At 39.7% G+C, this 12639-nt stretch overlaps 1 protein-coding gene across 29 annotated transcripts in view; it reads right to left on the reverse strand.

Moving 5' to 3' along the window:
* Window positions 1–12639, reverse strand: part of LOC121313467 (dystrobrevin alpha-like) — a 106307-nt gene that overhangs the window by 7476 nt on the left and 86192 nt on the right. For 20 of the 29 annotated variants that reach the window (XM_041246044.1, XM_041246041.1, XM_041246047.1 and 17 more), the window contains 3 exons: window positions 11594–11690; window positions 10707–10727; window positions 1154–1313 (listed from right to left, as the gene is read on the reverse strand). In XM_041246044.1, the coding sequence (XP_041101978.1) occupies window positions 1154–1313; window positions 10707–10727; window positions 11594–11690 (278 nt within the window). The remainder of the gene's footprint in view (window positions 1–1153; window positions 1314–10706; window positions 10728–11593; window positions 11691–12639) is intronic. The other 9 variants (XM_041246045.1, XM_041246048.1, XM_041246065.1 and 6 more) reach the window with 1 other exon arrangement.

The following is a 12639-nucleotide window of genomic DNA, read 5'->3' on the forward strand; positions in this document are numbered from 1 at the left end:
GGCAGTGGAATAGCCTGGACTCGAACCGGCGACCCACATTTTAAAGACTTTAATCCATTTATTATTTCTAACCTTGTTTCCTTAAACACCCTTGGATAAATAACATCAGGGCCCGATGATTTTATTTATTTTTTAATCTTCTGTAGCTTATTTAATCCCTCTACATCACTGATGTGGAAATCTTCAAGACCTGTGTGTGTGCAAATGGGCGGCACTGGCAGCACATTATTTAAATATTGAAAAGGCATTTTGCTGTCCTCAGAACCTTGTTATCATATTCATCCCTTAATACCTTAACCTCCTCTCATCTCTCCACAATGGCAGCATATCACACAACGCTGCCCATTACACAGACAATCACATAGCTGTAAGATAAAACATACATAAATAAATAGAAATCCTCTTGGCACAGTAAGACATGTTTAAATCGCCATCACACTTACTGTTATTTTCAATCAATAGGTCGCCTTTATAGCAGCTCTTGAAATGGCAGACTACTGTTGGTTTACTTTTTAATGCTCCCTCCCTCTCTTCAGCACACTGCATTCTGTTTGGTGACATTTTTTGCCTGCCCTTTGCTTTGTTCACCTTTTACCTCCAGCTGAGCAGGTGACACCTTCAGGGGCAGGAGGCTATCCCTTGTGTTAATGCAAAACCTCTAATTGGGTTTCTCATTACAGAATGGCATTCCATGCCTACCCTTACTTGCTGTAGTCAGTAACTGATATCACTGCCTTTTCATGTTTGCACTATTTCATTCTTACCAGTTTAAACCTGTCCCTGGGATTTATAATGTTCAGCTATAGCTGAATGCACTAAATCGTCACCTGCATGCAATTCGTGGTGCTGAAAAAAGCAGAGTGCTCTGTCCGATCGGTCCTTTATGCTTCTTCAGAGAAACGCTGCACACCAATGACGTTCTACACTGTAGCACAAGGGTTATTTAACTGGAGGCACAGGCAGCCATAATGGTAAAATGATTACTTTGCTTCAACCAGGCTGCCAAGGCTAGTCTCAGAGGCTTGTGTGCAATGCACAGTTGGTAACATTTCATCCTGGGGAAATTAAAATCAGTATCTGTGAACAAGAACAATAGTAGAGAATCATTTTTTTAATATCATCAAATTTGTGAAGCTGAAACAGCTTCACCTACCCTGAGCAAAGGCTTCCTGTACGTCTCCTCCAACGCCAGTGAGAGAATCCTGAGGTGTGTGGGTTGGCGTCGAGCAGGCGGATGCAGAGCGAATCGGCATTGGGATGGGCCGGCTGATGGTGTGGCTGGGAGACGAGCGAGGGGAGCCTGCCCCTTGTGTCTGAAATAGGAAAGAGATATTAATGGTCCATTTAAATCCCTGCCAGAGAGAACACAGCTAGCCATTAGTATGAAGAAAAACTGATGGATTGTGCTCCAGGACGGTGAACTCAGAAACAGCAAAGAAATTTCCTGTGTCTCAGAGTTGCTGCTTCTTGTTATGAAATATGTCAACAAAATGAAGAATTTAACATGCTTTTCACAACAGCACAGGTCCTAAGAGAGCTCACATATAGTGCATGTGGTCCAGAAAAAACATAATAGGTGAAGAGAGCTTTTAATTTACATTCCTTGGCAAAACACCCCTGCACAATTCAAATGTTTTCAAAAGCTACTGCGAGATGTGAGGGGAATGTCTTTTAAAACAGCTAGCAAGTACTTTATTATTCATTCAATAAAAACAAACATTTTCTGTTTTAAAGCATCAACCAAGAATAACTTAAAGAAGGCAGTGCAAGACACCCTGTGTTTAATGCGTATGGCTAACAATATCAAATGTCACATATCTTTGTCATAGGCTGATGCCAGGGAATGCATAGTAAAATTCAAAAGCTTTATGAAACACAGAGACTTACTGTCTACTGTAATTCTGACATGGTTCATATAATTACAAAACATAACAAAAGTGCATGCTGTTAAAATGCTATTTTCTAAATCTCAAGGGTACAGTTACAAGGCATACAAACTGCTGTTAAAAGAAAAAGAAAATATGTAAACTACAAAAAGATGACCAGCGTGCACATCAGCACTGTAATATTGTGGTTTCACATATAATTTAGAGAGCAGGAACAGTACTGAGACAAGTAATTGTTTTCAGCTTCATTTCAAGAAGTGCACCCAGATGTAGCTCCAACCTTAACAAATAAAGATGGGTGTGTAACAACAACAGATGACTGAATATTATTTTTTGCTGTTGGAAGCAGCTAGATCATCAGTGCCAAACATTTCAAATTAGGGAAGCAGTTTTTCCAGTTTCATTAGTCTAATGGGTTTTGCCTCTTCAAACATCTACAATTTAGCTATGTATTACAAAGCTGTATTGCAACTTTACAATTTCAGTCAATTAGGTGGCACTTAGGTGGAGCTGGCTTTGTTGACGTTTTATTTTTTGATCAATTAGTATTAGACAACATCATAGATAAGACGCACAGAAAGACATGGATAAGGCAATACTAACTATGGTATTAAAAACAGGGGCTGAATGCTCCATAGGAGTAATTATAATCTGAATGCAGAAATATCAGCTGATGAAGTGATCAATATCAACAAGACACAGATACAAAAAAGCAAGGGATTAAAAAAAAAAAAAAACCCTAGAAAACAATTACTTGTCTGGTTACTACTGTCGTAGTCATATTATACAGGTCAGCACGGGTAGAAAATCCGGAATCGGGTACCGCCGTGAAATACCTGGGTACCCAGATCTTTCACAGGGTATGATTAAAAAAAAAACCCTCAGTACCGTTAAGATAATAATAATAATAATAATAATAATAATAATAATAATAATAATAATAATAATAATAATATACCTTCATTGCTCTTTTCTTGTAAAGACGCCGACATATCTGAATTTTGTCCATCGCGGTTCTCTTTTGAAACTTTTCCAATCACATGTATGTTGTCCAAATTAGAACATCTTGTACATCAGGCAAAAATGGAGTCATTATGTGCTCCCTCCTCTGTAACTCCCTCCTCTGTAACTTCCGTCCCAGTTTCAGCTTTCTTGCAGAGGGCAGCAGGTTTTCCTCAAGGGACTTCTCTGTACTTTGCTCCATTTATTTTTCCTTCTATCCTCTCAAGTGCCCCAGTCCCTGCAATGAGAAACATCCCCATAACATGATGTTGCCACCACCATGCTTCACAGTAGGGATGGTGTTCTTTGGGTGATGTGCTGGGTTGGGTTTGCAGCAAACATAATGCTTTGCATTTAGGCCAAAAAGTTCCATTTTAGTTTCGTCAGAACACAAAACTTTTTGCCACATGGCTACAGAATCTCCTGAGTGTTTTTTTGCATACTTCAAACGGGTTTCAAGGTGGGCTTTCTTGAGTACTGGCTTCCTTCTTGCAACCCTACCACACAGGCCAGATTTGTGGAGTGCTTGGGATATTGTTGTCACATGCACACTTTGACCAGTCTTGGCCCTAAAAGCCTGTAGCTCTTGCAAAGTTGCCATTGGCCTCTTGGTAGCCTCTCTGATCAGTCTCCTCCTTGCTCGGTCATCCAGTTTGGAGGGACGGCCTAATCTAGGCAGAGTCTTGGTGGTTCCATGCACCTTCCACTTCTTAATAATTGTCTTGACCGTGCTCCAAGGGATATTCAAGGCCTTTGATTTTTTTTTTATACCCATCCCCTGATCTGTGCTTTTCAACAACTTTGTCCCGGAGGTCTTTTGAAAGCACCTTTCAAAATAAATGGTCTTTGCTTTGAAATGCACTACCCAGCAGAAGAAACCTACAGGAACTGTTGAATTTATCCCGAAATCATGTGAATCACTACAATTTAACTCAGGTGGAGGCCACTTAACATGATGTGTGATTTTGAAGGTGATTGGTTACACTTGCGCTAATTTAGGATTGCTATTACAAGGGGGGTGGACACTTATCCAACAAAGCTATTTCAGTTTTTATTTTTAATTAATTTTCTACAGATTTCTAGAATATTTTTTCTCACTTGGAAGTTGTGAGGTAGGATGTGTAGATAAATTTAAAAAAAAAAAAAAACTTTAATTCCGAGCTATAAGGCAATAAAAGGTGAACAATTTGAAAGGGGGTGTAGACTTTCTATAGGCACTGTACACACACACTGCCTTGCAAAAGTATTCAGACCCCTGACCAATTCTCTCATATTGCTGAATTACAAATGGTACATTGAAATTTCATTCTTTTCGATATTTTATTTTAAGACACTTAAACTCAAAATCAATTGTTGTAAGGTGACATTGGTTTTATGTTGGGAAATATTTTTAAGAAAAATAAAAAACTGAAATATCTTGCTTGCATAAGTATTCAACCCCTACATATTAATATTTGGTAGAGGCACCTTTCGCTGCAATAACAGCTTTAAGTCTTTTGGGGTAAGTATGTACCAGCTTTGCACACAGTGTCGGAGTGATTTTGGCCCGTTCTTCTTCGCAGATTTGCTCCAGGTTGTTCAGGTTGGTTGGACGACGCTTGTTGACCGCAATTTTCAAATAGTGCCACAGATTCTCAATGGGATTGAGATCAGGACTTTGACTGAGCCACTATAGGACATTTACCTTTTTGTTCTTGAGCCACTCCAATATTGCTTTGGCCTTGTGCTTGGGATCATTGTCCTGCTGAAAGGTAAATTTCCTCCCCAGCTTCAGTTTTTTAGCGGACTGAAGCAGATTCTCTTGCAGTATTTTCCTGTATTTTCCTTCAATTGTAACAATATGCCCAGTCCCTGCTGATGAGAAGCATCCCCACAGCATGATGCTGCCACCACCATACTTCACTGTAAGGATGGTGTGTCTTAAGGCATGGGCAGTGTTAGGTTTGCGCCACACACAGCGCTTTGAGTTTTGGCCAAAAACCTCTATCTTGGTCTCATCTGACCACAAAACCTTTTCCCACATCGCAGCTAGGTCACTCTCATGCTTTCTGGCAAACTCCAGATGTGCTTTCAGATGGTACTTTTTGAGTAACGGCTTCTTTCTTGCCACCCTCCCATACAGGCCAGTGTTATGCAGAGCTCTTGATATGGATGACTGGTGCGCCATTACTCCACTCCCAGCCACTGAGCTCTGTAGCTCCTTCAAAGTGATTGTTGGCCTCTCTGCGGCTTCTCTCACAAGTCTCCTTCTTGTTTTGAGGGACGGGCTTTTCTTGGCAGTGCCTGGGTGGTGTGATGCAGCTTCCACTTCCTGATTATTGATCCAACTGTGCTCACTGGGATATCCAAACACTTGGATATTATTTTGTACCCTTTCCCTAATCTATGCATTTGTATTACTTATCTCCAACTTCTGTAGAATGCTCTTTCGTCTTCATTTTCCTTCAGATTCACAGCCTTACCAATTATCCTTCAACAGTGGGGTTTTTATCCAGAAAATGTGACAGCAACTTTAATGGTTCACAGGTGGAGGCCAATGGTAAGGTAACTGTGTCCTCGTTAGGGCAATTTCTTTCTTCGGTGCAAACTGGGAGCTTCCACAGCACAGGTGTTGAATACTTACGCAATGAAAAATATTTCAGTTTTTTATTTTTCTTAAAAATATTTCCCAACATAAAACCAAAGTCACTTTACAATATTTGATTCTGAGTTTCAGTGTTTAAAAATAAAATATCAAACAGAATGAAATTTCAATGTACCATTTGTAATTCGGTAATATGAGAGAATTGGTCAGAGGTCTGAATACTTTTGCAAGGCACTGTATATATATATATATATATATATATATATATATATATATAGGTTGTGATGATATATATATATATATATATATATATATATATAGTCTAGCTCTCCCAGTCCAACTATGCTCTCCCAATGTTAGCAAATTTTTAAAATAATAAAAACCATCTCACCCCGCGCAATGCTGTTTGTGGTGTTAATCTAATAACCCGTGTAAGTACAGATTGTAAAGACTTGATTTTCGCTACATGGTTTCCCCCTTGAAGAAGACGTGCACTTGCGTCAGAGGCTCAATCCCCTAATGGTTTGTGTGTCACTCTCCAACGAAATGGAGATACTCTTCCCAGTCTTAGGGTATTGTCTTTCTTTGTGGTCTTTGGGACTTCGGGGGCACATGCTATACTCAGTGAAGCTGAGGCGCCGGTCACCATCTCCCAAAATTCTCATCAGCCCTGGGCTGTTCTATTGGTACTGTCGAGGCTGACTCTTCTACAGGGAACCCCTCTAAGAAGGCAGAAGCTAAAGTGTCCCAACAAATTGCTTCAGGGGAATCAGTACTTCTGTTCATGCCTGTAGGTGATGGCGCACTTGTCCCTCTTGGTTCCAAACCATCCCCAAGTGGCATTGAATAGCTGTGTTCCAGAGGTGCCGCACATGGATCATACTATCATCCTCTCTCTCCAGTTGCTGCTCCCTGGATGACTGACTGGGCATGTCATGCACCCATTAGGGTCCAGGAGCATGTATACATGACTGTGAAGAAATCTTTCGAAAGTATATGGTCTCCTCCAGGAACACTGTAGCTTAGGAGACAAACTCTGTTTCCGGTTTGGGAAATGCACCCAGACTTTTTTTCAAGAGGCGTAGGGCCCATGCCAAGGTTGGTCCCTTTGTCGTTTTCTGTCACCATGAGATTGTACTGTGTAGCTAATTTTCTCCCAAGCTTTAGCCGGCGCGCCATCTATTTTACATTGTCAGAATGTCCTCGATATTGACACTGGGGAGCTTCCTATTCTGTGTCTACTGGAAGCCTAGCTTTCCTTGAAAAAAGCCTCTCATGTGGTGACATTCCTGTCGATTCCTGTGGGCTACTTCAGAATGCTAGAAAGATATAAGGTATAAGTTGTCTGTCACAGTCATGCTGTCAGTCTTTCATTCGCATTGCAAACAACTGCCCTAAAGTGTGGTTATATCTCTCAACCAAGCCATCTGACTGAGGGTGATAGGTCAGAATGAAGTGACTCCAGAACACCAAACCTGCTGACCCACTGTTCAACCAATGTCCATGCGATGGCCTTGGCTTTGATGTCAGGAATAAAGTCTTCAGGCCATTTGGTGAAGTAGTCCATCACAACCATTATATAGCAGTTCCCTTCATGGGTTACAGGGAGCTCTCCATACAGGTCCTCTGCAACACGTTCAAAAGGTCTTGAGACAGGATTGGTCATTATTGGTGCTCTATTTAGTTGGGATTTTTCCAGCTACCACAGACCCTGCAGCTGCGACACCAGTCTTTTACATCCCGATGCCAACCTGGCCACCAATACCTTTCCTGAACCTTCCTCAACGTTTTTTCTGTACCTAAGTGGTCACCACCAGGTCCTCCATGGAGCCGCTCCAATATCTCTGGGACCATAACTAGTAGCTCCCACTGCTGACAATGTTTTGTTTGGTTTTGTGACAGATCAGCCTCTGACAAAGTTGCAGTTGTTTCCAGTTGTTGATGTATTGTAGGGCAATGGGATCTTCCCTTGCAAGCGCAGCCGGAGGTTTGGTCTTGCTCCGATCCAGTCCACCCTTGACGATGCAAAGTATTGGATCTTCAGCCTGTGCCACTCGCATGCGTTTCACCCCACTGTCTTCTGGGGGAACCCACATAGGACAGACATCTATGCTATCCTGTTGCACTAAACGAGACATCACATCAGCATTTTGATGTTTTGTTCCTGCCCGGTGCACAATGTCAAAGTCAAACTGTCTAAACTGTCCACCCATCGTGCAAGTTGCCCTTCAGAGTTCTTAAACATTTTTAGCCATCTGAGTAATCCATGGAAATAGGTTGTGAATACCACCACTGCTAGAAGTTCTCTCCTGGTCACAGAGTAATTGCGTTGAACCGAAGACAAAGTACTGTTAGTATGAGCTATGACTTTCTCTTCACCTCCCTTGCAATGTAAGAGAACTGCTCCTGTTCCTCTATCGCTGGCATCTGTGTCCAAGAAAAAAGGTTACTCAAAATCAGGATAAGCAAGTACTGGGGCAGAACTCAAACATTCTTTAAGTACCTCAAAAGCTTCCTGGCAATCTGCAGTCCACTCAAATAGTCATCCCTTCTTAGTGAAGTCAAAGAGTGGATAAGCAATAAGAGAGAACCCTGGTATGAACTGTCGATAATAAGAGGCAATCCCAAGAAAACTGCAAATATCCTTGACAGTTTGGGGCACATGCCATTCTTGGACTGCAGCTACCTTCTGTGGGTCTGTGGCAGCACCCTCTTTAACACTACATGACCCAGGTAATGAACCGTGTCGTGTAGCAAGTAACACTTGCTTGGCTTCACCTCTCCTGCAGTCTCTGGAGTGTCTTATATGATCACTGAAGCTGCAGCTGAACACAATAATGTCATCTAGATAAACTACACAAGCTTGCCACTGTAGACCTGCAAGGGTGAGCTCCACCAGCCTCTAACAAAAGTACTGGGGGCATTGCAAGCTCAAAGGGCATCACATTAAACTCAAATAAGCCTTGGGAGGTAACAAATGCTGTCTTGGATCGGTCTTCTGGACAAACTTTGACCTGCCAGTAGTCACTGGTAAGGTCAAATGTAGCGAAGTACTGGGCCGACCCCAAGGCATCGAGGGTGTCATCTATTCTCGGCAAGGAGTATGCGTCCTTTTCATTGAGTTACCGGTAATCTACAGAGAACCTCCAGGTCCAATCCTTCTTCCAAACAATTACTACTGGAGCAGCCCAGGGACTTGATGATGGTTCGATAATGCCTTGATCTAGCATTATCTGTATTTGCTGTTGGCTAGCGGCCTTCTGGGGCTAAGCCATACGACAGAGAGGTTCCCGGATAAGGCATGACCACCTGTGTGGATGTGGTGCTGAATTGCATTGGTACGGTCAAGATCACTATCATCTCTCCTGTGATCCTCTGGGGTCATTGAGACTACGAGAGATAGAAACTGGAGCCAATGGTACTGTTTCCACACTCACCACCTGCCGAACCATCAGTATTTCTGGAACTGTATCTGAAAGCACAGTAAAACCGTCTGGGGCCATCCTTGGAGGACTGGGAGGCATGTGACAGCGGCAAGGATAGTATCATGAGCACCTAGGTGTGTGTGTGTGTGTGTGTGTGTGTGTGTGTGTGTGTGTGTGTGTGAGAAGCATGCTGCCATCTGCTGGCTAAAGAAAGAACCTTACTGCTTGTATAATTATAAATAATTGAGATCAGTTAACTTTTTGATAATTTCACAGTCTAAGAGTTTATTTAGTGGGTAGAATACTTAGGTTTTTTTTTTAAATGCTATGGATATACATTTTCTATTTCCTAGAAAATAATCATTCTTTCCTTTTCTATTGTTAATTTAAGGATGTTTATCTCTACAGATATTATAGGCGGTACCCCCTTTTTTTCCTACTCCCTTCATTTTATTTATTTTAGTTCCCCTCCCCAGAATAATATATTCATTACTTTGTCTCTTCATGAGTTTCATTTATTTTCAATTCATTCCAATTAGATAAATTACCGAGTTATTTCAATATTCTCATTTTAATTTATAATTTGTGTTAATTGTTTCATAAATCTACGTTTTTTTTATTGGCTGACCACTTCAGACCAGCAAAAATGATGTGGAGGGAGGAGGAAGCATGAAGTATGATGAAGGGAGGCGGGAGTTTCAGAGGAGGGAGATTCAGGAAGGGAGCACATAATGACTCTTTTTTGCCTGATGTATGAAGATGTCCTAATATCGACACCGTACATATGAAAATAATTATTTTTCTCAACTTGACTTTCAAACTATCTGGAAACGAGTTGCCATCTGTGAAATTGGTGGGGTATGGGATTTGTAGTTTTTTAATGTATAATTAACAGTGCGCAGTGGAAACCAATAAACTACATTCCCAGAGTACATTACGATTGAGCTATGAGAGTTAAGATCTCTGAGTTTTTTATTTGACGTTATTTTTTTAAATATTTTCTACTGGTCAGAAAATTACGTTTATTTTTTATAGTGAACCTTTAAGAATTTCAAGTGAAACACGTGTCTAAATAAAAATTTATGTTTGCACAAATAAATCTTTATTTGCATATCCGACCACATTAGTCGCACTGCAGAGCCCTGTTGTGTTGTTTCCTTTGTGATTTAATTCCTGAGAAGAATTGTCGTCACAGTTATTATTATTGATATGTACTTGCCACTTGCTGTGTGTTACTGTTTAATGTAAAACACTGATATCCTGTCAGTTAAGAAAAGGCTTAATGCAAAAGCTTGTGTTAATGTTGTCTTTATTATGCCGGCAAGAGACCTGCGCTTACAAATGCATTGTCATGTTTTCAACATTTTCTTTAAATTCTCAAATTAATAAATAAAAAGGTTTTTTCCAAAAACCCATGGGCACGGTTATATATATATATATAATATATATATATATATATATATATATATATATATATATATATATATATTGGCATTGATATGCTTTTAAAATGAGATCCATCTAGCATATCTTCCTTTGGTCTCCAATCTGCATACTGACTGGTTAAAAATAATGAAGTGTGCAGTTAACGGTGGAACCTCTACATTTAGCTGCTGGCCGCCAATGCAACTTTTTTTTTGTCATTGCATTCTATTTTCCACAAACCATTTCACAAACAGCACTGCATTAGTCATTCCATTTGATAAATAGTAAGTCAGAAATCTCAAGCCCAAGGCCTTATAAAAAGCAAACTACAGTATTAGCGTTAAACGTTAGGTTTGTTTGCCTCTGTTAAGACTGAAAACTTACTGCCTGCTTCATTTCTTCCTCCTGTAGAAAAGGTTGGTCATTAAAAATGTAAACTTGGAAGTGTCCAATTATATTAAAATTATTTCATAAGAGACCTAATCTACCCAATGCATGTAGAATAAGTACGCACTTATTAGAAAGAAAACCAAAAACTTAAACATATATACCAAAGACTTGCTAATCCCTTGTGAAGGCTAACAATGCTTTAAAATGTATATTCCGTGTATTTAAATGCTTTTATGATGTCTAGCCTACATGCTGTATCAAGCTTGTGTTTTAAAAGAGTTTTCATCCATGTATCAGTAATAACAATCCAATTACATTTCTAGAGCTAGAACAGGTATACTACATCTCAGGGCATTTTGTTTTCATTTAGCCCTAAATTAGAAGAAATTTGAACATTTCAATTACAGTACAAGTATTCCTTAATGTATTAACATGAATAAGAAGTAAAGCTGTTGTAGTTTTATCTCAAGAGTGCCGCACCACTGTGTGTATATTATACAATATTTGATGGAAAGAATAAATATCTCAGACATGCTTCATCATCAGCAGCATAGAAAGATGTTTAATTAAAATAAACTTAGTATCCAGTCAAGACTCTCCTGGAAGAAAAAAAAAAAAATTGGAGTCTCTAGGGCATACTTTCAAAGCATAACCTCTATTTGATTGACATGTTTCTTTTTAAAAAGGATGAAAAAAAACTGCTTTTACATTTTTAAAACTAAAACCAAACAGTAACTAATATAATTCAAGGCCTCTTAGGTCTTGTTATGTTGTTTATTTTATTCTGTAACAGTAACAACATGTTCAAATATAGTAGTAAATGAAAGCGTGGATCTAACCCTTTATATATCCAAGTGAACAGCCTGCATTGTGAGGCCTACCTTCAGAAGTTTCATGAGCCCCTCGAGTTGAACCATGAGCTCCCTGCGGCTCTCCTGCAGAGCAGACATCCTCTGCTCCAGCTCGTCCTTCCGTTGCCTGGGAGAGGAGAGAACCCAGCGAACATGAAGCATGATCTGCGCCCAAGGCACATCAATTCTTTTACTGCTCAGTGTCAACAGTGCAATCACAATGTCTGAAACACAAATCACTTCTAGGGGCTTTTCAATCTTTTCATCTGCTTGTAACCTGATTTCTTAGCAGACAGCTGCTATTATGACTTTTATGATTTAATCCAGTTGTTATCAGATTCTCTGAAGACTCTGAAGCAGATTATTTTCTGTTTTATATTTGTAATTAATTTAAAACAATTTGTAGATTTTATTTTTCACTTTGACATTATGGCCTTTTTTTGTGCTGATCAGTGGCAAAAACTCCTAATTAAATCCATTCTGATTCCATGTTGTAACACAATATAAATATATTCAAAATGTTGAAAAGTCTAAGGGGGCGAATACATTTAAGAGCCATTGCAACGCTCCCTTTGCTTCTACTTTGCACAGCCAGGACACGAACCTGCACTGTATGACTGTGTTGTAGTTCAAGCGTGCAGTCAGTGCATTACTTCAGCAGCTTCAAACTTGCAAGAATATCAGTTTATATTACAGCTTGTACAAATTGGAAATGGCAAAATCATATTATTCTATATCTGGGAGACACAAAAATAAGTTACCTGGATTGGTTTCACAAACATCTGGTCTGGAAGAGGTTTTCTTTCACTGATCGGCTGTCTACAATAGCATTATGTTATGGTAATACTTTGTATTATTATTAGGGCTGTCACTCGATTAAGCATTTTGATCGATTTATTAATGGGCATTAGTTGATTAAATCGGTAGATTAATCCATGCACATTTTTAATAAAGGTAACAATCTTATAGCGGCTGCCCTGCATATAGTACCGGTAACACTAAAAAATCAATAGAACCTAATAAATAAATAAATACATACATAAATAAAAGCCCAATGGGAATTTGAAATATTTTTA

Source organism: Polyodon spathula, chromosome 3, assembly GCF_017654505.1.
Source record: "Polyodon spathula isolate WHYD16114869_AA chromosome 3, ASM1765450v1, whole genome shotgun sequence".
NCBI classification, from domain to species: Eukaryota; Metazoa; Chordata; class Actinopteri; order Acipenseriformes; family Polyodontidae; genus Polyodon; species Polyodon spathula.